At 41.7% G+C, this 23,994-nt stretch overlaps 1 protein-coding gene across 15 annotated transcripts in view; it reads left to right on the top strand.

The window, feature by feature from the left end:
• The window catches only part of adgrb3 (adhesion G protein-coupled receptor B3), an 858,467-nt gene that overhangs the window by 470,207 nt on the left and 364,266 nt on the right, over window positions 1-23,994 (top strand). For all 15 annotated transcript variants that reach the window (XM_087979341.1, XM_087979352.1, XM_087979359.1 and 12 more), the window contains one exon: window positions 14,423-14,569. In XM_087979341.1, the coding sequence (XP_087835467.1) occupies window positions 14,423-14,569 (147 nt within the window). The remainder of the gene's footprint in view (window positions 1-14,422; window positions 14,570-23,994) is intronic.

Consider the following 23,994-nt stretch of genomic DNA (forward strand, 5'->3'; position numbering starts at 1 on the left):
GGATAACTAGCAGTATAATACACTACTTTCAGCCTGAAGAATGTGAAAAATATCTCACCATTTACAGCACATCCTTTCTCTTGCTCAGTTGACTGGTTTGAAAAGCCACATGGTTTTTCCTTCCCCATCTGAGCCTCTGCTTAAAGTAGCAGTTAGACATGGCTGGGATCATCAGGACCCTTAGTGGTCCCATCAGTTTCTATTGAGTTTTCTTCCATCCTCCTCAAAGTTAAAGATGTAGATCAAATGGATTTAATCTTGGCAAGTTTGCTCCTGGGCTGACACTCTCTCAATTACCCCACAAAGGTTACATCATGAGCAGCAATTGTATAAACCATGTTTATATCTTTGGAATTTAGGCTGTTAAGGTGATTAAAAGTTAAGATTATGGATGCATATGACAGACGTAAAAAAAGGGGGACACATTTTCATCACTGGATGAAATGAGTATAAAACAATTTGACCTTTCAAACAGAATCAAGTCATTCGGGGAGAAGTTAGAAAATGCCATTACGTGCAAAAGGTGATTAAAAGTACGGAACTGTCTCCCATTAGAAACAGCAATGCAAGCATTAATCTCAGGTTTAAAATTATGCCCAACCAAGGGTAGATCAAGATGTGAACCAAGGTAGGTGAACGAATAGTTGCATTTGGAGTTTGGTGAACGGAGAAACAAACCGCCCTTAACCTCTTGAATGGTGCAAGAGGTTCTAGCAGCTGAATGGCCTCTTTCGGTCTCGTTCCCTCAGTTATCTGTCAGAAACTCATGATCACTTTCTAATCATCACCGTGAAAGCTCTGTGGCAGCATAAACAGGAAGGCAGATTTGTATTTGAATGGCAATAGTTTAATGAAGAGTGATGTGCAACAAAACCTGGATGTAATTGTAGACCAGTTGCTGAAGCAAGTATGCAGATGCAACAGTCAAACAGGCAGATATTGATCTTCGAAGAGGGAGGATTCAAGAGTCAAAACTGGAATGTCTTGCTGAAATTGTACAGGGCCATGGTGAAACCTCATCTGGAATACTGTGTGCATTTTTTGTCTCCTTATCTGCAGAAGGATATTTTGGTTATGGAGGGAATGCAGCAAAGGTTTACCAGATTGTTTCCTGGCATGGCAGAGCTGACAAATGAAGAGAGATTGAATCAGTTAAGACTATATTCACTGAATTTTTGAAGAATGAGGGGGGAGGTCCCTTATAAACATACAAAATTCTAACTGTACAAGACAAAGTTAATGAGGAAAGATATTCCTAATGACTCTGAAGTTTAGAAGCAGGGGTTACAATCTAAAGATAAGGGTACGCCATTAGAATAGAAGTGAGGGGAAATCTCTTCACCCAGAATGGTGATCCCGTCGAATTCTTTGCCACAGAAAGCAGCTGAGGCCAAGTATTGAATGTATTCAAGAAGGAGTTAGATATGGTTCTTAGGCAAGCAAAGGCTATAGGAAGAAAACAGGAACAAGAAATGGAGTTGGATGATCAGCAACAATCACATTGAATGGTGGAGCAGACTTAAAGGACTGAATAGCCTACATCTCCTCTTACTTACTATGTTCTTAATTTTTCTATGTTGCCTATCTGGAACTGAAAGTTCATCTCAGGACTGTGCAGCCATTATAGATTGCTGCAAAAACTCATCTGATTCACTAATGTCCTTTACCGAACAACATCCACCATCCTTAATTAGTTTGAAATAACACCAGACCTACAAAAGACAAAAAAGCTGTCTGAACTGACCATAACAGGCCACACAATTCAAGGGAAATTGCAGTTCAGCAATAGAGTCATAGAGACGTACAGCATGGAAACAAACCCTTCGATCCAACCCGTCCATGCCGACCAGATATCCCAACCCAATCTAGTCCCACCTGCCAGCACCCGACCCATATCCCTCCAAACACTTCCTATTCATATACCAATCCAAATGTCTCTTAAATGTTGCAATTGTACCAGCCTCCACCACATCCTCTGGCAGCTCATAAAAATAACATGTAGTAGTTGTATCCTTACCTCAAGGCCAGAACATCCAGACTCAAGTCCCAACGATGTATCATAACATGTCTAAAGAGATTGAATTAAAAAGAAAATCTAGGCTTTAAGAAGAATGTAAAACAACATTGTGGATGCTACCATCAATTTCTTGACCACCAGCCAAATGTTCTTGAAGGGTTTGGTTTTGGAAGTTGCCAGTCTGCATATATTTGAGCCTACCTCCACATTGTTGTTATTTTGCATTAACCTGTTTAGAGATGTTATAACACACTTCTGGAGCAGGTGAGGCTTTGAATTCAGGCCACCTAGCCCAGAGGTAGGGACACTACCACTTAGCCATAATGCCCGCTCACTGTCTCCTTTCCCTCCCCCCATCCCTGCCTGGAAACCCTTCAGGCATTCTTTGATGTATCCTTACACTTGGTGCTGGAAGTATAAACTCTGAAATCTTCGGTGTCTGTTCCAATTTGTTTTGCCCTCTTCCCTCTCTTCGCCCTGTCTAGTATTTTTAAGAGGGACCTGGAAGTGTCCCCAATGAAATGAGGTGGATTGGGGTACAGTCATTCTTCAATAAATAGAATTCGTGCTCCCTAACAGCAATGGAGTTCTGCAGGATAGAGTTCATTTTAAAATAATGACAGAGCTATAACAGATTACATGAAAATACAAGCATGAAAATACAAGCAATCAGTTCAAAGAAACAATCTAAAAATTTCCACTGATTTTATTGTGGTTTAATTCACGTACCAGGACATTTTTTTTTAAGAAACTGTTTATCATGATTGAAGTTCACATATAGCTTCCATTTTTACAGGGATTGTTTTGATAAGTGGAGCTGCCATCGCCCCTATGGGAAATTGGGCTCCCAACCCATTAATGGTTTCAGAAAAGCACTGCATTCAGATGATTCCATCCACATTCATTTTATGAAGTGTAGAAATAAATTAAAACCATTGTATTTAGTGATTCTGTCATTTAAGGCTCTCAGGACTTGCACGAGGCTGCCAGTCCACTATATCTTGAAATTAAAAAAAGGCAATGGAAATATTTCCAGACTTGTGAAGCATCTGTGGGAAGAGAAACAGAGGATACAACTTTGACAGTTATATGCTGATGGCAAAAACAGAAGTGTGCGCCACTTCTGCCATCTTGCTTTATCCTGTTTCCCAGAATCCCATTGATTCTGTGGCAGGGCAGCTGGTGAGTGGTGAAACTCACCATGAGCTAAAAAGATGTAGCAGTAAGGTGGTGTGCAACTCAACAGCCAGCAGGACAAACAGGGAGGTTCTGCATCATTATCAAAATGTTCCTGCCTAATTCCATTGCCATTTATACGAGATTTATTGAGAACCAAGTTGGGACTGGTCTTTTCCAAAATTACATTTCACTTGTAATCATCTCACTTTATTCATCTGAACATTATCCGAGATTAGCTTAGCCAGGAAACTCAAAGCCCTGATACACTACATGATCGTCACTCATTGATGGTTACAGAGGAATTATGGACAATATTGCAGAAGATATAGAGTCACAGAGCTGTACAGCCTGGAAACAGACCCTGCGGTGCAACTCTTTCTTGTCCACCAGAAATCCACAATTAATCTACCTCTACTAACCAACATTTGGTCCTATTCATATACCCATCCAGATGTCTTTTTAAATGTTATACAGTCTGTTCTGCTATAATGCGTGCTTCTTCAATGCAAATTGGCTTTAACGTGATTGTAGAATTTAGACCGTGATTTGTAGAACACAAGCTTTCCTTACCTGCATTGGTTATAACACGATTCCTGCCCCATTAGTTTAAAATGGTGCAGTTATTGCATGATTTTCTTACAATGAGAGATTGCATGAGAATGGAATTATCATGTTATATCAGAACAGACTTTAGTTGTACTAGCCTCCACCACTTCCTCTGGTAGCTCATTCCATACATACACCACCCTCTACATGAAAAAGCTGCCCTTTAGGTTCCTGTTAAATCTTTCCCCTCTAACCTTAAACCCATGCCATTTGGTTCTGGATTCCCCCACTATGAAAGACCTTGGCTATTCACCCTATCCATATCCCTCATGATTTTATAAACCACTATAATGGTAACCCCTCAGTCTCTGACTCTTCATGGAAAATAGCCCCAGTCTATTCCTATAGTTCAAACCCTCCAACCCTAGCAATATCCTTGGAAATCTTTTCTGAACCCTTTCAAGTTTCACAATCTCATTCCTATAGCAAGGAGACCAGAATTGCATGCAGTATTCCAAAAGTGGCCTAACCAATGTCCTGTGCAGCCATAATATAACCTCCCAACTCCTTTACTCAATAAAAGCAAGCATACCAAATGCCTCCTTTATTATCCTGTCTACTTGCAACTCTACTTCAAAGAACTATGAACCTGCACTCCCAAGTGTCTTTGTACAGCAACATTCCCCAGGACCTTATCAACCTGTCTGATTTCCCTTTCCAAAATGGAGCATGTCACATTTATTTAATTAACCTTCATCTGATCAAGGTCCCATTATCCTCTGAGGTAACCTCTAAGTGAGTAATTGAAATCCAGTGACCTGTAAGGATTCTGTCAGCTAACACCCTGAGAGAGGCATAAGTGTACAGTACTGACACTGCCAAATAGGCCCCTCTTTTTCCTACTTTGACTGTTGTAATTGCTCCCCCATCCCAGGCATGACACAAGGCCCTCCCCACTTCACTCCTCCCTGCCTCTGACCCCAGTCAACAAAGCCCCAGCTCACTGCTGACTCATCTATCTAACTTTGAGTCTCATCCAAGTTGTCAGTTCCTCTCGAGTATTGTAGAGTTAACAGATATCTGTTGACCATACATATGATTGACTGAGCATACTAGATTTGACCAACCATTAACAAAGTATCAATGCATTCATGTATTGCTGATTATTTCAAAAATCGGATGTGATTAGCCTATGTTTTACACGAATGAATATTCATGGCATACAAATCTATTAAGAGTAGTGCTACAGGCCAGCATAAGGGCACACATGGTAAAAACACACTGCAAAGTTATGTCTGCATTGTAAGCTGCTGTGGAGATTTCAAAATATTGCATCCCAACTAATATACAGTAGATTCCATTACACAACACCCAGTATTGTATTTCAAGTCCATAAGACATAGAAGCAGAAGTAGTCATTCAGCCCATTGAATCTGCTCTGCCAATCAATAAGATCATGGCTGATCTGGTTTTTGTTTTGCAATAATGTTCTAAGGAATGGTCACTGGACCTGAAATGTTAACTCTGATTTCTCTCCGCAGATGCTGCCAGACCTGCTGAGTTTTACCAGCAATTTATGGTTTTGTTTCTAATCCTCAGAACCACTTTGCTATATTTTTCCCATAACTCTTGATTTCCTGACTAATTAAAAAGTTGTCTCATCTTTGAATAAACCTAATGACCCAACCGCAAGAATCTTTGGTCAGAATCAAGATCTCTAAAACTATATCTAAACATAAATAATTGATTTAATCTGAATTCATACCTTAATAAGGACATATTCATCAGTACTGTGTGGACAAAGCGATATGTGATGACTGACACTTAATTCAATTGAGCTAGACACAGCTCAGGACCCAGTCAGATTAAGAACCAAACTCATATCAGCTGCACGATTAATGCAACTTACATTCTAACCTCGGGCGACTGCCTGTGTGGAGTGCCCACATTCTCCCTGTGTCTGCATACATTTCTGTCGGGTGCTCCGGTTTCTTCCCATTGTCCAAAGATGTGCAAGTTGGGTGAATTGGCCATGCTAAATTGATCATGGTGTTCAGGGGTATGTAGGTTAGGTGCATTAACCGTGGTTAATGCAGGGTTACAGGGATAGGGTAGGGGGATGGGTCTGGATGAGATGCTCTGTGGAGGGCCAGTGTGGACTCATTGGGCTGAATGGCTTGTTTCCACATTGTGGAGATTCTATGATTTGTAAGATCTGTTTATACAGACTTTATTGAATCAACTTCCTTTCTTTTGAATAATAGCCAGCTCTGCACCTGGTGTACCCAGGCATGATTTAACCTTTTAATCACAGGTTTGGAATCAGAATGCTTAGAAATCTGGAGCACAACTCAGTCCATTTTAATTCAAACATACAGGAGAATCCTATACTTGCACCACTGCTCAAATGGTTGCTTCTTCCCTATTTGTGCTTTTCACCTCCACCAGCCTGCCCATGGGCCCATTCCCAGTGTTGATACTTTCTGAGAAGTCAATCTTAAAGTTGCCTTTGAGTTTAAACCTGTATTTGCTTTGGCCTACCCTCCACAGTTTAAAGTAATTATTCTTGAATTTCAACAACATTATATTGTGTACATTTCACCCCTCAGGCTTCATGGGCCAATTCTCCCAGATTACAATTCAAAGTTAATGTGAGCCAGGTGCTAATAAAAACAATAAAACGTCACATTAATATGTCATATATAAATTAAGCTTTGCAAGGTGTAAATCAACACAAATATGAAAATTTGTCTTTTTAAATGTTATTTTATGTACTCTCCAGTCCAGCCAGTCTAGCACATGCAGTAGGAGAAGTGCAGTGGAATGATTTAAGCTGTGTGCACTTGAAAACCAGGTCAATCTGCAGTTCCAGGGTGAAGTGGTTGAGCTCAGACAGATCACATTTCAGCAGTGGAAGCATCACTGCCAGGTTTTTATGTCCAGGGCTGGGCTTCATGAAGAAGGTGGACTCAATCTGAGTAGGCACACAAAAGTTACTTCCCCTCAGGGGGTTTCAGCCAAACTTTCTATGTTCCCCAGCAACAGAAGACAGTGAAGCAGCCTCGTCTGTAGGAAGTGACAGTGAGACAAGCAGGGCCAGATGCTGCATGGGCAACAGTACCCGTAGCAAGGCACAGTATTGGAGGAGAAAGAACTTGTGACTGCATTCTCTGCTCTTGAGGTCCCAGTTGTAGCCAAGTGTCTAACATAGTATATGGCGTGTGCACAAATGACTCATACTGCTGGAGTAGCCCCAGTCATATTGGTAGATGCAGTAAAGGAATTTCCTAAGCTCATGTCAGAAACACATTTCAGGCAGCCAGAATCAGGAAAGCATCAGCTCCCAGGTCATTTATCAGCTATGTTTCAAATTTACCTGTTCAGATTCAGTTCATACACAGAGTCATATAGCATAGAAACAGACCCTCTGACACAACTTATCATTGCTCACCAGGTTTCCTAAAGTGAGCTGGTCCAATCTGCCTGCATTTGTTCAATATCTCTCTAAAACTTTTCAATCCATGTGTCTGTCTTTTAGATGTTGTAATTGTACTCGCCTCAACACTTCCTCTGGCAGCTCATTCCAAATACACACCACCATCTGTGAAAAATAATTTGCCCCTCAGATCCCTTTTAAATCTTTCCCCTCTCACCTTAAACCTATGCCTTTTAATTTGTTACCTTACCCTGGGAAAAAGGCTTTGTCAAGTCGCCTTATCAATGCTGCTCATGATTTTATAAACCTTTAAAATCATCCTTCAGCCTCCTCTGCTCCAGAGGGAAAAAAAATCCCAGCCTATCCAGCAGCTCCTTATAACTCAAACCCTACAGTCTCAGTAATATCCTTGTAATTTTCCCCCCACTCTTTCCAGTTTAATAACATGCTTCCTATTAGCAAGGCAACCAGAACTGTAAGCTATATTCCAAACATGGCCTTACAAGTGTCATGTACAATTGTAACATAATATTGCAATTCCTGTACTCAGTGTTCTGGCCCATGAAGACAAGTGTGCCAAATGCCTTCTTCACCAGCCTGTCTATCTGTGACAACACTTTCAACAAACTATGTACCTGCACACCTTAATCTGTCAGTTTGACATTATTCACCAGGGCCCTAACATTAACTGTGGATGTCCTGCCCTGGTTTATCTTACCAAATGCAACACCTCTCATTTATCTAAATTAAACTCCGTCTGCCATTCCTCAGTCCACTGGCCCAGTTGATCAAGATCCCGTTGTCCTCTTAGATAACCTTCTTCACTGTCCACTATAGCACCAATTTTGCAGTCCTCCACAAATATTCTCAGCATGCCTCTTTTATTCTCATTCAAATACTTTATGTAAATAATGAACAACAGCAGACGCAGTGCTGATACTTGTGGCACACTGCTGGTCACAGGCCTTCACTCTGAACAATAACCCTCTCCCACCTTCCTCTATCTATTTCTGTGAAACAAATTTTGCATCCAATTGGTTAGCTGTCCTTGGATCCCACATGATTGACTGACTCATCTAACATGTGAGTCTTGTCAGAGGCCTTCCTAAAGTTTATGTAGATGACATCTACCATTCTGCTTTCATCTATCTTCTTGGTCACTTTTTCAAAATAGGTGAGTTGGTGAGTCACTATTTCCCATGCACAAAGCCATGTTCACTCTCCGCCCCATATTCCTTGCCTTTCCACATGCATTTAAATCCCATGTCTCAGAATCCCCTCCAACAATTCACCCATCACTGATGTTAGGCACACTGGTCTATAGTTTCCTGGCGTTTCCTTACCATATTTCTGAAATAATGCCACATCAGCCATCCTTCAGTCTTTGTGCACCTCATCCATGGCTCTCAATGGTATAATTATCTCTGCTGGGGACCCTACATTTTCTTTCCTAGCTTCCCACAATGCTCTGGGATACAATTCATGTCCTAAGAATTTATCTATCGTTACATTTCTTAAGACCTTCAACACCATCTCTTCTGTAATGCTGCCTCCTTTCAAGACATGAATATTTATTTCCCCAAGTTCCCTAGTTTCTATGTCTTTCTCCACAGCAAATACTGACTTTTTTTTTTAAATCTCACCCACGTCCTGTGGTTCTCCCCCTGCTTTTACTGTTCTACCCCTAAATTACTTGTAGAATCTTTTTATATTCTCCTTTACCTTATCTGCTGAAGCAATCTTATGCCCCTTTTTTGTCCTCTAGATTTCCCTTTTATTCCTAAACTCCCTTCTGGGCGGCACGGTGGCCCAGTGGTTAGTACTGCTGCCTCACAGCGCCAGAGACCCGGGTTCAATTCCCGCCTCAGGCGACTGACTGTGTGGAGTTTGCACGTTCTCCCCATGTCTGCGTGGGTTTCCTCCGGGTGCTCCGGTTTCCTCCCACAGTCCAAAGATGTGCAGGTCAGGTGAATTGGCCATACTAAATTGCCCGTAGTGTTAGGTAAGGGGTAAATATAGGGGTATGGGTGGGTTGCGCTTCGGCGGGTCGGTGTGGACTTGTTGGGCCGAAGGGCCTGTTTCCGCACTGTAATGTAATCTAATCTAATCTAATCTATACCATGTCAACTGCTCTTTGGCAATTAAGGTTGAGCAATAAATGCTGGCCTATGTCATTAACATCAATGCATACAACTGCCACTGCTCATGGTCCCCTTTGACAAATCCCTGCAACCACTCCAGGGCATCCTTGATTCTGGCACCAAGGCAGTAACACCATCCTGGAATCTCACGCCCACAGAAATACTTATCTGTGCCCCCAACTAGAGAGTCCCAGATCACAATTGCTTTCTTAGACTTTGCCATAACCTGTACCAAAGATCTGCAATTTACCCCTCAGAGTACCTACCTCTTCTGGTGGTCACCTATCTACCTGGCTGTTCGTGCAGTGTGACCACTTCCCTGAGGCTAATCTTGCACTCTGCTTCCATATGCTTCTTTGTACTTCCAACTGCAGCTCCAACCAATCCATGTGATCCAAGAGGAGCTGCAGCCAGATACGTCTTGCGACATATTCACCAGGGACACTTGACTGCACCCTGATCTCCCACATCGGACAGTGCCACTCCACTGACTACCATCTCTGCCCCTTCAACAACTAGCAGACTTAGGGGAAAAAAGCTCTTGCTTCACTCTTACCTTGTTGCTGCTCACCCTCCTCAACAAAGCCTATTATTCACATAGGCATGCTCTTAGCTGATCAAGAACAAATCTTCTGGTAAAAATGTATTTATTTGAAATGGAAATGCTACTATGACCATTGCCATACCATTTCTCGGTAGCCCTGATCATTCCCCTATTTAGTAATAATTCCATGTTCATTCAAAGGGAGGTGACAGCCTAATTGTATTATACCAGAACTGTTAATCCAGAGACCCAGGTAAGGTTGTGAGACCCAGGTTTGAATCTCGCTGTGGCAGATAGTGGAATCTGAATGCAATAAAAATCTGGAAATAAGAGTCTAATGATGACTCTGAGTCCATTGTCAATTGTTGGGAAAAACCTGTCTGGTTCATTGTTGTCCTTTAGGGAAGGAAACGGCCATCCTTACCTGGTCTGGCCTTCATGTGATTCCAGACCCACAGTAATGTGGTTGACTCTTAACTGCCTTCTGGACAATAAATGCGAGCCTAGCTTGTGATGCCCTCATCCTGGAATTTTTTTTAAATTGACCCTGCCTCCACCATAATCAGGCATTGCTTGCTGCATGAAAGAGACTTCCTCATGTCACCATTATCAGGAAGCACCTGGACGAACATGAATAGGATGGGAATAAAGGGATACTGATCCTGTAAGTGAAGATAGTTTTAGTACGGAATGGCAAAATGTGTCAGCGCAGGCTTGGAGAGCCAAAGGCCCTGCCCCTGTGTTGTATTATTCTTTATTCTTTGCCTCTTCTTCAATTACATTAGATCTGTGCCCTCAGCTTCCCAATCCTTTTATCTTGCAGTGGCTAGTATTTTGCACTTCCTACTGTATCAAGACTGCTCACAATTTAATGAATTCTGTCAAATTTCCTCTGAAGTTTTTCTTCTCTAAGGAAGAGACTCACAGCTTTGCAATCATTCCACATAACGGGAAGTTCTCATCTCTGGAACCCTAATCAATCTTTTCTGTAATAACTTCACATTCTTCCTAAAGTGTGGTGCTTAGAACTAGACAATGCTGTAGTTGAAGCCAAACAAGTGCTTTAGACAGCATTAACAAACTTTCTTGCTCCTGCACTCCATGCTCTTATTTACAGAATCTAGACTGTTACGAATGCACCATCCACCTGTCCTGTCATCTTGAATCATTTATACACATGCACACCTAGGTTCCTTCACTCCTGTATGTCATTTAGAAACATATTTTATTTTATGTTGACTCTGAAGCAATAATCACTACAAAAATAATCACTGCACAGTTCTCTGCGTTAAATGTTATTTATCACTATGAGCCTACCTTTTTCACCATGCTGTCTAGATTCTTAGAAGTTCAACATGATCCTCCTCCTCCCTGTTCATAATATTCCAAGTTTTGTAATATGTGAAAATTGTAAAATTGTGTCCATCTTATGTATACCAAGTTACAATTCATGCATATATATCACAAAGGTTCTAACTCAGATCCCTGGGGTACTCTACTACAAACCTTCATCCACATAACAAACAACCATTTGCCACTATCTATTTCTTCAAAAAATCCTATTTACCATATAATTTTGTATCCTCATTGCTACTGTTCTTTTTATTTCTTGAACTCTATCTTTGCTCAGGAGTTTCTTGGGTGGCACTTTATCAAACTCCTTCGAATGTCCACGTACATCACATCAACATTAGTATTTTCATCAACCCTGTTTCTTCCTCAAATTCATCAAGCAAGCTAAACATTATTTGCTCCTTAAATTATTGCTTTCTTATTAAGCCTGCAACTAATAATTTTGTCCTGCATTATCATTTCTCGAGATTCTAAAATTTAACAAAGATTGAACTGATTGGCTTGTTATCGTTGGGCTTATCATTACTTCCTTTTTTGGCAAGAGTATATATTTGCATTTGCTGAGAAAGTAATCGAAAAGCTAAAAAGGTCTAAAAATTGATTAATGCCCCGGTCCTCGAGTTCTGAGGGAGGTGGCTGAAGAAATAGCAGAGGCATTGGTTGTAATAGGTGAGCTATTGACATGGATTGAGGATTGGTTGTCTGACAGAAGGCAGAGAGTTGGGATAAAAGGTTCTTTTTCAGAATGGCAGCTAGTGACAAATGGTGTCCTGCAGGGTTCAGTGCTGGGGCTGCAGCTGTTCACTTTATATATTAATGACCTGGATGAACGGACTGGGGGCATTCTGGCAAAGTTTGTCGATGATACGAAGTTAGGTGGACAGGCAGGTAGTGCTGAGGAGGTGGGGAGGCTGCAGAAAGATTTATGTAGTTTTGGAGAGTGATGCAAGAAATGGCTGATGGAATTCAATGTGAGCAAATGCGAGGTCTTGCACTTTGTAAAAAAGAAGAACATAGGTATGGTCTATTTTCTAAACAGTGAGAAAATTCATAAAGCCAAAGTACAAAGGGATCTCAGAGTACTAGTACTGGATTCTCTTAAGGTTGACTTGCAGGTTGAGTCAGTGGTTAACAAAGCAAATGTAATGTTGTCATTTATCTCAAGAAGGTTAGAATGTAAAAGCAGCAATGTACTACAGGGACTTTATAAAGCCCTGGTTAGGTCCCATTTGGAATACTCTGTCCAGTTTTGGGACCCACACCTCAGGAAGGACATACTGGCACTGGAGTGTGTCCAGCGGAGACTCACCAGATGTTCCCTGGAAAGGTAGGCCTAAGGTACGATGTGCGGCTGAGGATCCTGGGATTGTATTCATTAGAGTCTAGAAGGTTGAGGGGAGATCTAAGTGAAACTAACTAAGGTAATTCATGGTAGAAAGGATGGACACTGGGAAATTGTTTCCAAAAGGTGGGGATACTAGGACATGTGGGCACAGCCTTAGAATTAAAGGGGGTCAATTTAGAGCGGAAATGAGGAGACATTTCTTCAGCTAGAGTGTGGTGGGCCTGTGGAAATCATTGCCATGAAGCACAATGGAGGCCAGGATGTTGAATTTCTTCAACGCAAAGATTCATAAATTCTTAATCTCGTGAGGAATTAAGGGATATGGGGAGATTGCAGGTAAGTGGTATTGAAATGCCCATCAGTCATGATTGAATGGCTGACTGGACTCAATGGGCTGAATGGCCTTACTTCCACTCTTATTTTTTATGGTCTTATGGTCTTTCCTACTTGCCTCCAATTTGAATTGAAGGAATAACAGAAACTTTAGCTGCAATTTTCAGACTCATTTCCTTCTTCACCCTTGAATGTGTCTCTTCCATTGCTGAAGTAATGATAAATTCAAAAGTACCTTAACCTTATAAATTTTAAACTCTTTAAGTGCCTGAACCACCTCATCTTTCAGCATGACCTGCACAGTATTAGCTTGCTTAATAAAGATAGATGCAAAGTTTTCGTTTAGCACCTTGGACAGGCCTCCAGCTTCCATTTGTAAATTCCCTCTTTAGTCTTGATTCAGCTGTACATCTTGTTTGGCCATGTTTTTACTATTTATATAGCTAATTTATTATTGTGGCAGTTCTCAACTGACCAAGTGTCTGGATTTTTCAGGAACTATGCAGATGTGTATTCTCTAGGGCCTTCCCCACACCTGACCCAGTTACAAAGACTTGTCCAATTGATTAATTCTTTGGCAAAAAAAAATCCCAGTTTACCTCACGTTATGCAAGTTCAAATATTCTAACTGGGGTATCACTTCACCCATGATGGCCAAATTCAGTAATACCAGCTCCTATAGGCTTTACAAGTCAATACATAGATTATCAGGAGCCATGAAGATTTCCTCAATGAAAATTTGAAGAATGCTTAATTTCCCTGTAATTAAAGAGCTGCAAATTAAAATGTGTACATGTGCAAAAATGAAGTGAGTATAAGACTTGCTTTGTGAATCAGAGAAACTCAGGAATATTTCAAGATTTCAGTCATCAGGGAATCTCACCCACTTTAGTTAAAGCTTCAGGCAATTAAGTAATCACTGAACCAGAGATAGAATACAAAAAACAAATTAAAGAAATCAGTTGCAGGGTAGTTGGAATTGGTAAGCTAGTTACTTTAAACCTGTCATCTTGTTACTGACCTTGCAAACAGTTTCTCTTCTCCACACTTCCCTTAGTGATACCATAAACTTTCATTGGATTGATCCACAAGGATGGGCAGTGATTTGCCATTGACTTCTGCAGGGCAGCTGAACACAAAACACATCTGCACCTACACTCGGAGCTCATTTGAACTACTTTATAGGCCAATAGGCCCTGGTGTAGGTCTCAAATCTGAAGCTTCTAGAACAGCTAAAGGAAACTACCATAGCCCCTGAAGGTCCCTTGCATCTTATCCACCCAATCAAATGTCTTAGGACTAAAACAACTGAAGACAGGGCAGTAATGGCTACTTATAATGTGGCATCCCTTCACATGCTTAGTTGGCCAATGACAATATAAGTAATTATTTCATAATCAGCAGATTAATATTCAAAAGTAACAGAAAAACATGTTGAGACAAAGTAAATAATTTCTGTTAATCTGGTTCATTTATGAGCTTGATTTCAGTTTTTCACAAGTCAATTTTATTTGTGCTTTCTTATTAGTGGCCAGCATTCACAAACTGCCTGCAGCATCCGTTCTGACTGATATCAACTTCCCGATGAAAGGAAGAAAGGGAATGGTTGACTGGGCAAGGAACTCTGAAGACAAAATTACTATCCCAAAAAACATATTCTTACCTGCATCACCAGGTGAAGTCTGTAAACAGCTATGGTTCTTTCACATTGCTACAATGAGACTAGAAGTTGAAGCTTTTCATCTTATAACACATCAGATGAAGCCATAAGAAACAGACTCCAAACAAGATACACCATTTAATACAAAATTAGAAGAGAGTGCTGATTGGTTGGGCTACCATTGGCTTGGAGATGTGGGCAAGAACAGTTAAATGTCAATCTTCATTCTTAGACCAGACAGATAAATTCTAATTGGTTAGCATTGCTGAGGGGTACAGCAGAATTTGGTTGTCACCATGACCCCTTCTTTTTAAAAAAAGTTTCAATATTTATACAAATTATTTTTGCCTCCATAATACAGGTTCCTATGCATTTATTCATATAGATTCTAGCATATTCACATTGGATAATACTATGAGTCTGGTTGGGCACAGTCAGAAAGAACACCAGCCTACTACCCCTCATATACTTATGAGTAGGAAGGTGCTGGTCAGTTTGAAGGAGACTTTAACAGAGTGAGACAAAGGCTGAATCAGTGAACTTGCAAGTAGAAATTCAATGCAACGGGGGTCAGAGGTGTTTATCCTAAGGTTTACTGAAAGCAGTAAATGCTTCAGAGCAAGATGTGAGTGGGAGAACATAGAAAATGTGGATCAAGAGGTTGGCCTGTAGTGAAACCAATGGTGGAGCAATGTCTCAAACCACAATATGATGAGAGTGCAGGGAAAGATTCTGATTGGTGAGTAGGACTGGTGAATATTTCTACTATTTAAAGTATAAGTAGGGTCTTTAGGCACATTTTTCTCCCTTAAAACAATAGCTTGTTATATAAAAAATTAATACTGATGATTTTTAAAATAGAAAATATCACTCCATAGTGATGACAGGATAGATGATGTGTTGCTACTGCAGCATGTGGAAGCTGCTGGATTTGGAGTGAACACATCTGTAATAAGTGTTTGCAGCTCGAGGAACTTTGGATCCGAGTTGCAGAACTGGAGTCTGAGCTGCAGACTTTGCACCACATCAAGGAAGAGGACTGTTACATGAACATTATGATCCAGAGGGTGCTCACACCCCTCAGACTAGGTAATTCAAAACTGGTAAGTGCTCTGGGACAGGAAGGTTTGACTGCAGGCGAGGCAGGTATGAAAGCCCAGAAGATTTGAATTGAGGACTCTGAACTGCTACAATTGTCAAATAGTTATGAGCTGTGTGGACGAGAGTCAGGACTGAGTAATCACAGCACCTTAGTACAGGGAGCCATTCAAATGGGGGGAAGAAATAAAAATGTAGTTGTGGCAAGAGACTGTAATTAGGGGGGAATACAGAGGAACCTCAATTATCTGAATTTCGGATTATCCAGCAAGATCGCAAGGTCCCGATGCTCAGCTAAACTATGTTATCCGGCATTTGATTATCTAGAATTCGATTAACCGAGTGAAATACTCCCCACCCATGTCCTTTGGATAATTGAGGTTCCTCTGTATACTGCTTTCTGCAGCCTTAAGCAGGAGGCTGAAAGGTCGTATTACCTGACAGTGTGGCACGGTGGCTTAATTGGTTAGCACTGCTGCCTCACAGCTCGAGGTGGGATGCTGTTCAGCGGGACTCGATGGGTCGAATGGATTTCTTCCAAACTATAGAGATTCTATAACCCCGAATGCGAGGGTTAATGATATCTTCTTGGGCCTAGAGAATAACTTGGAGAGGGAGGGGAGGGATCTAATTGTCATTAACCACTTTCGTACAAATGACATTGAAAGGACTGGACAGTAGGTTTTGCTGAAAGCTTAGGAGCTACATTAAAAAGCAGAAGCTCCAAGATAATAACCTGTGTTGGAGCATTTAAACTATGAAGACTATCCCGAAAAACATATTCTTACCTGCATCACCAGGTGAAGTCTGTAAACAGCTCTTTCACATTGCTACAATAAGACTAGAAGTTGAAGCTTTTCACCTTATAACACATCAGACGAGGCCATAAGAAACAGACTCCAAACAAGATACACCACTTAATTCAAAATTAGAAGAGAGTGCTGATTGGTTGGGCTATAAGCACAGAAGACTGTGGGTAGAGGTTTGGTGGGAGGTGGGTGTAGGTGGGAGTAAGATAAGGGGGCATGGACAGGTTGAATAGAAAGCAGCTGTTCCCTTCAGCAAAAGGAATTCTAACAAGGAGGATTATTTCAAAGTGAAGACAGGAGGATTAGAGGAGATTTGAAGAAAAGCTTTCTCATCCAGAGAGTGATGGGGGTCTGGAATGCACTGCCTGGGAGGGCAACTGAGGCTGGAAATCTCCCAACCGTTAAGAAGTATTTGCATGAGCTCTTGAAATTATCATAATGTTCACGGCTATGGACCTAGTGTGGGAAAGTGGGACAAAGTAAACAGTAGTGTACAAATTCAATGAGTTGAAGGGGCTCTTCTGCACTGTATGATTCTCTGCCTCTCTGGATTAATATCTGAGCCACTGGCATAAAGTAACTAAAGTCAATGAGTTAAATGTTGGTATCCGTGGAATGAATTTCAGTTTGTAGGGCAGTGGCACCTGTTCTGGGGGAAGAAAGGAGCTGTTCTGGTGGGATGAGCTTCACTTGAACCATGTTGGGATCAGTGTCCGGGTGCGTCAGATAACTAGGGCTGTTGAGAGGGTTTTTAACTAATTAAAGGGAATGGAACTGTTTGGCAGAAGGGAAATGCAGGTTTACAAAGTAAGAGGAATAACAGCAATATAGGGCAATCATTTGGATAACGATACCTAGAATGAGACGGGTAGGAATAGAGTTTACATACATAGAGAAACACCAGTACGTAGAGTCAAAAGAAAAAGAAATGGTAAAAATGGAAAATCTATTATCTCTTTACTTGAATGCATGTAGTGATCAGAACAAAATAAATTAATCAATTGCCAACATAGTGGTTAATCGGTATGATCTTACATCAATTACATTGAGACAGTTACAAGGAGATCAAAACTGAGACTAAATATTCAAGTTTGTTTGAAGCAATAAGCAAGAAGGAAAGGGTGATGGATTAACATTATTCGTACTAGTGAAATAAGTATGAAAGCAAGAAATGAACTTGGAACAAAAGGTGCAGAACCCATCTGAGTGAAGCTACAAAATAACACAGGAAAGAAGATGCTGGTCGGAATAGTCTAAGGTCCCTAACAGTAGTAATATAGTGGTATAGAGAATAAATCAGGAGATAATGAGGGCATGTAGCAAAGACAGTACTTTATTCAAAGGTGACTTTAATTTTCACGTAGATTGAAAGGGTGAGATTGACAGAGGTAGCCATGAGGAATAATTCATTAATTGTATTCAGGACAGTTTCTGAGAAAAATGTGTTGTGAATCCAGAGTTCTGCTTATTTGGATCTGGTGATGTGTAATGCGGCACTTTGAAGAAATTATCTCCGAGTAAATGATCCCCTTGGAAACGGGGGCAATAACACGGTAGAATTTAGCATTTAAGTGAGAGGAACTTGGGTCAGAAACAATTGCACTAAATTTAAATAGGGTAATTGCAAAGGAATAAGGGCTGAACTAGTTGTAATAGACTGGGGCAGGAGTTGTGCAGAAGTTGAGGAAAAATGACAGATAGTTAAGAAAATAGATCATGGACAGTAAGGACTCTATGAAAGGGAAGAAGTGACTATGATTAATCAGGGAGTTAAGGATAGCATCAAATTGAAAGAAAAGACATGCAATGTGACCGACTAATGATTAGCCTGAGGATTGAGCAAGTTAAAACAAAAAAAGCAAAATAATATAAGGAGAAAGATAAATGTGAGTGTAAAGGTGCAAGTAATATCAAAATGGACAGCAAGAGCCTCTTTAAATATATAAAAAGAAAGAGAGGGCCAAAGTGAAGGTAGACCTCTGAGAGAATGAGGTTGGGCAAATAATAATCAGTACCAGGAAATGGCAGAAGAGTTAAATAAATACTTGACACCAGTCTTCACAGAAGAAGACACTCCTAACATTCCAAAAATACTAAACAATCAAGAGACTAAGGTGAGAGAGGAAATAAACACAACAATCATCATTAGAGAAAAGGTGCTTGGGAAGCCAATGGGACCAATATTTCCCCATTTTGATGGGATGTATTCTAGGATACTGAAGAAAACAGTTACAGACTTAATGGTGCATTGGTCGTAATCTTCCAAGAATCTTTAGATTCTGAAAAAGTTTGGCAAACTTCCAATGTAACGCCTTTACTTAAAGAAGGAAGAAAACAAAAGAAAGGTAACTATAGACAAATTAGGTTAAGGTCTGTTATTGAGTAAATGTTTGAGTCTATTATAAAGGTTGTAATGACACAGATAGTGTGATGCCAAGTCTGTATGCCATATGTCCCAATGACTGGTGGACCATCACAGAACACATCCTGATCTTCATTCACGGCTGCCAGCAGTCTGCTCTTGCTCAACTCATGCTGGCAAGACTCAATTAAGTATGTCCACAATTAGATGTGATTCTGCTATTCAAATTATTTATTAAATAATCTGGATTGTGCTAAAACATATGTCAAGTCACCATAGTCCCAAAAACCTTAAGGCTGTTACCTCATTAAAGAGATAACTGGTGGTGAGTTTAACCTGAGGGAGGGTCACCAAACCTCAGGTGAGGGGTAATGTGGAGAAGGTGGGATCTTCATTTAGGGTACAGAGGAGGTTCACCAGGATGCTGCCTGGGATGGAGTAATTGAACTATGCGAAGAGACTAGATAGGCTTGGATTATTTTCTTTAAAGTAGAAAAGGCTGAGGCGTGGGGTGTTGGGGACATGATTGAGGTGTATAAGATTATGAGAGGTATGGATAAAGTGAGTAGGGAGCAGCTGTTCCTCTTGGTTGAGTGGTCAATCACAAGGGGACATGGTTTTCTGGTAACAGGCAGGAGACTCAGAAGAGATTTGAAAGAAAACGTTTTCACTAAAGACGGTAGTGGGAATCTGGAATGCACTGCCTGAGAAGCGAGTGGAGGCTGGAAACTTTACAACTTTTAAAACAATATTTGAATGAGCACTTGAAATATCATTCAAAGATATGGGATATGTGCAGGATATTGAGATAAGCATGCTTTTAATGTTAGTTATTGTTGGTGCAGACTTAATTGGCCAAAGACCCTTTTCTATGTCTATGCTTCTATGACTCTACATGATGATCTCAGCCAGTATAAGAATTGATCCCATGCTGTTGGCATTAATCTGCATCATAGACCAGCCATCTGATCCTCAAGATTTACACTTGAAACTATCTGTAATCATTTGTGTGTGCTAGGAACTACATACCAAAATACTTGGGGCTGGTTTTATGTACGCAAAATAAATTCGTACATTCACATTTTTAAAACAAAACAGTCAAAAGTCACACAACACCAGGTTATAATCTAACAGCTCACCTGATTAAGGAGCAGCACTCCAAAGGTTTGTGATTTCAAATAAACCTTATGGACTATAACCTGGTGTCATATGACTTCTGACTTTGTCCACTCCAGTCTAATACTAGCGCCTCCACATTATTGAAAAAAAGTCATGGACACAGCTAAACATTGTTTAATTCCCATGATGTTACCCTGACCAATCAGAATCCACCTACCTGTCTTACGATGAAGATTGACAGTTAAATGTTCTACCTGCATCTCCAGGTGATGATGGTCCAACTAATCAACATACGTCTCTCATTTTGTTTAAGCTAATGTCTCTTTTTTGAGTTTGTTTCTCGTATCTTAGTTCTGATAAGTGCAAGACAGAAAGCTTTAACGTCTTATCTCCTTTTAACAATGTTTAAGTTCTATACTAACAAGCATTTATTTTCGTGAATTTTGAGAAGACTTGTAGCTCAGATTGAGGTTTTGAATGTAGGTTTGCTCGCAGAGCTGAAAGGTTCATTTCCAGACGTTTTGTTACCTTAATGGGTAACATCTTCAGTGGACCTCATGTGAAGCAGTGCTGAAAATTCCTGTTTTCTATTTATATGTTTGGGTTTCTTTGGGTTGGTGATGTCATTTCCTGTGGTGATGTTATTTTCTGTGGTGATGTCATTTCCTGTTCCTTTTCTCAGGGGGTGTAGATAGGGTCTAACTCAATGTGTTTGTTGATAGAGTTCCAGTTGGAATGCTATGCTTCTAGGAATTCTCGTGTGTTCCTTTGTTTGGCTTGTCCCAGGATGGATGTATTGTCCCAGTTGAAGTGGTGTCCTTCCTCTTCCGTATGTGAGGATTCTAGTGAGAGAGGGTCATGTCTTTTTGTAGCTAGTTGGTGTTCATGTATCCTGGTAGCTAGTTTTCTGCCTGTTTGCCCAATGTAATTGTCCTTGCACAGTATTTTGTAAATGACGTTAGATTTGCTCATTGTCTGTATAGGGTCTTTCGAGTTCATTAGCTGCTGTTTTAGTGTGTTGGTGGGTTTGTGGGCTACCATGATGCCAAGGGGTCTGAGTAGTTTGGCAATCATTTCCGAAATGTCTTTGATGTAAGGGACGGTGGCGAGGGTTTCTGGACGTGTTTTGTCTGCTTGTTTGGGTTTGTTACTGTGAAATTGGCAGACTGTGTTCATTGGTATACACATTATTGGCTGTTCTACTGTGACATCCATGAATGGCAGTTTGTCATCACTAAATGAAACAAATTAGACAAAACCTTCAAGACCATCAATAATACCCTTATTGGCATAAAATTCACTAAAGAGGAGGAAAACAACAACAAACTGCCATTCCGAGATGTCACAGTAGAACAAACAGCCAATGGGGAACTTCAAACCAGTGTCTCCAGAAAAACAGCACATACAGTCCAAATATTGAACTACAGAATCAATCATCCCAACACCCACAAACGAAGCTGTATCAGAACATTATTTCAATGAGCCAACACACATTGCAGCACATAGGAACTACGCAGAGCAGAGGAAAATCACCTATACCATGTATTCAAAAAGAATGGGTACTGTTAAGACGGACCCGGAGGGTCCCGTCTTTGCGTGTTCTTTTGGAAGGAGAGACTCACACTGGCAACTATGATTAGACGCAGACAGCAGTTTATTCACAGAATCTTAACTGATACAACGAATCTACAAGCATGCATTCGTTGGAGAAGGCGTTCTCCCTTCCCGTTCAAAGTTGACACAATTATACTTCGCGCTGCCTGGAGTCCCCGGTCAGTTCGCCTTCCCCATTGGTCCATTCATCTGCGCGCGCTGGGGATCCGTCCTCCTATTGGCCGCATCGAAGTGCCTGTCCAGCTCCTGCTGTGCTTGACAATGGCTCAGCCATCCCCGGGAGCGGTTCCGATCCCGTATTCAATAGTTCATTGTGTCAAGGAATTACTATGCGTCTGACAGGCTAGCCATTTTCAATAGTTTTAGTTTAACTAAATTGTCAATTACACTTATCAACTTTAGACTTAAATAGAGCCATTCACACTCACTAGTTACAGGTTCCGATAGAGCAATTCACACTTGTCTAACAGTTACAGATTCCGATCAGTTTCTTTATTAATCCCGAGTTTCGATGGGGCAATTGATACTGGCTGGTATTTACAGGCTCCAAGATTTAATTAACATTATGCATATCCCTTACAAGCTCCAGCAGTCATGCAATCGCCTGCAGCAGCTCACTTGGCTGTTGTTAACCATTTCAGGGCTGGAAGTGTCACCCTCCCTAGCCCTACATTAAACACCGCAGTGAAATCTCCCCAACATTCCCTCCCTTGGCCTCTACTGAGGCCACACCAACCCATGTAAACAGTAACGAACGTAAGAGGACCGGAAGGGGGAAAGTAAACCACATAGGGTGCCACGTCTGCTGTCCAAGAAAAGAAGTGCCAATGCCCATCCGCTACGGTGGTGTGTGGTTTGTCTCGTGTTTCCTTGTACAACAAACGAGAAGATGTAAGGGCATACTGCCCGCAGTCAGGTACACGCCAGCGACCGGAAACCCAATGGAACAGTGTACTGTGCCCCGGCCTTCCTGCCGGCCAGAATGGCTCACCGGCCTGCAGGCCCGTCCAGGCGTCTGATGTATGTACTGCAGGCCATGTGGTCGGAGGCAATCTCCTCCCAGTGCACAGCGCAATTGCACCTGTGCCAGGCTGACCCGTGCCCGAGGAGAGTCTTCCGCCACTGGATAACCTCCAGTCAGTAACGGACAGCAACCTCCATCCAGGTGCCGCTGAGGACAGAGCCGGGCAGTGGCAACCCGGTCAAAACCCACATAGAGCCTCCGATTGCAGGGTAGTAGTTACTGGTGTGACCAGCAGTTGGATCCCGGGGCATACAGTACTTCTCGGCCCCTGACTGCAGCGTACAGTATAGGTTAAAGTGCTGCCAATGTAGGTGGGCAAAACTAACACAGAAGGGGTTTATTATATTCTTCGAACAGCAGATGCTACATTGAGGGAGAAGGAATAGTATTGGGTAGAAGTAGGGGAAAAACGAAAACATAAGCACACCTATTGGAGCCCCGTACCCTACGGAAATAGATGACCCTCAAATAGGCCTGTCACCGTGAGCAGTGTGAATTGCCGTACATTAATGATAGTCCCCCGTCTACGGGGAACGGACATGCGCGCAAACTGTAGCATCTGTATCTATCCAAGAGAGAAAAAAAAATCATTATAAACCGCAAGCATCGAGAAAAAAAATCATTATAAACCACAGGCACCATTAGACAAATCATTATAAACCGCAAGCATCGAGACAAGCAATCACCCCCACGCAGAGGCAATCCGGCTGTCAGCTGGGTAAGCTTTCTAGGATTCAAGTACTCGAATCAGCAGGAGATCCCCCCCAGCCCGCCAGCTGTGTAAATATATTAAAGGCACTCGAAAAGTGATTACCTAGAACTCTAGCAATTTCACCACAGGCCGTTGGCTGTGTAAACAGCAAGGACCCTTTGAGGTAAAAGCTGGGTGAGTTTCCGATTTAAACGGACAGATGACCCAGCGCTGGGTCTGTGGAAGACAGCACCCACATCCGGATGAAAGTGAGGGAATCGGGCACTAGGGTTAACTGTACATCTGAGCGGCTGGAGGCACCAGCTCCCGCGCGGCGGTCTTTGCCCCCACCTGCTCTAGAATCTTCCCAAACTGTTCCAAGATATGTGTAGCCGTCTCGGAGGCCTGCCCTTCGACTTTCATCTTTACCGAGGTACGGTGCCTGTTCAGATAGTGATGTACCTGTTTCCTCCATATGTCTTCCTTCATTGAATCCACCCCCACCAGGTCTTTTAATTTGCTCTGCACTGATGCAGGGAGCCCCTCGGTCACCCCCCTCCGGAAATGTGCTATTGCCAAGGGAGAGCTATCTGGCCTTTCACCTGTCCCAGCCTGCCATAGATCCCAGGCCCTCCCCAGGTATTCATGTATGTCCTCCCCGTCCTTTAGTCTGAGGGTCCCCAACGCGTCCAGCGAGAAAGTAGTGGGGAAGCTGTCCCGCAG

Source organism: Chiloscyllium plagiosum, unplaced genomic scaffold (genome assembly GCF_037043375.1).
Source record: "Chiloscyllium plagiosum isolate Xiang-an unplaced genomic scaffold, Cpla_swu_hap1 HiC_scaffold_3, whole genome shotgun sequence".
Taxonomy (NCBI): Eukaryota; Metazoa; Chordata; class Chondrichthyes; order Orectolobiformes; family Hemiscylliidae; genus Chiloscyllium; species Chiloscyllium plagiosum.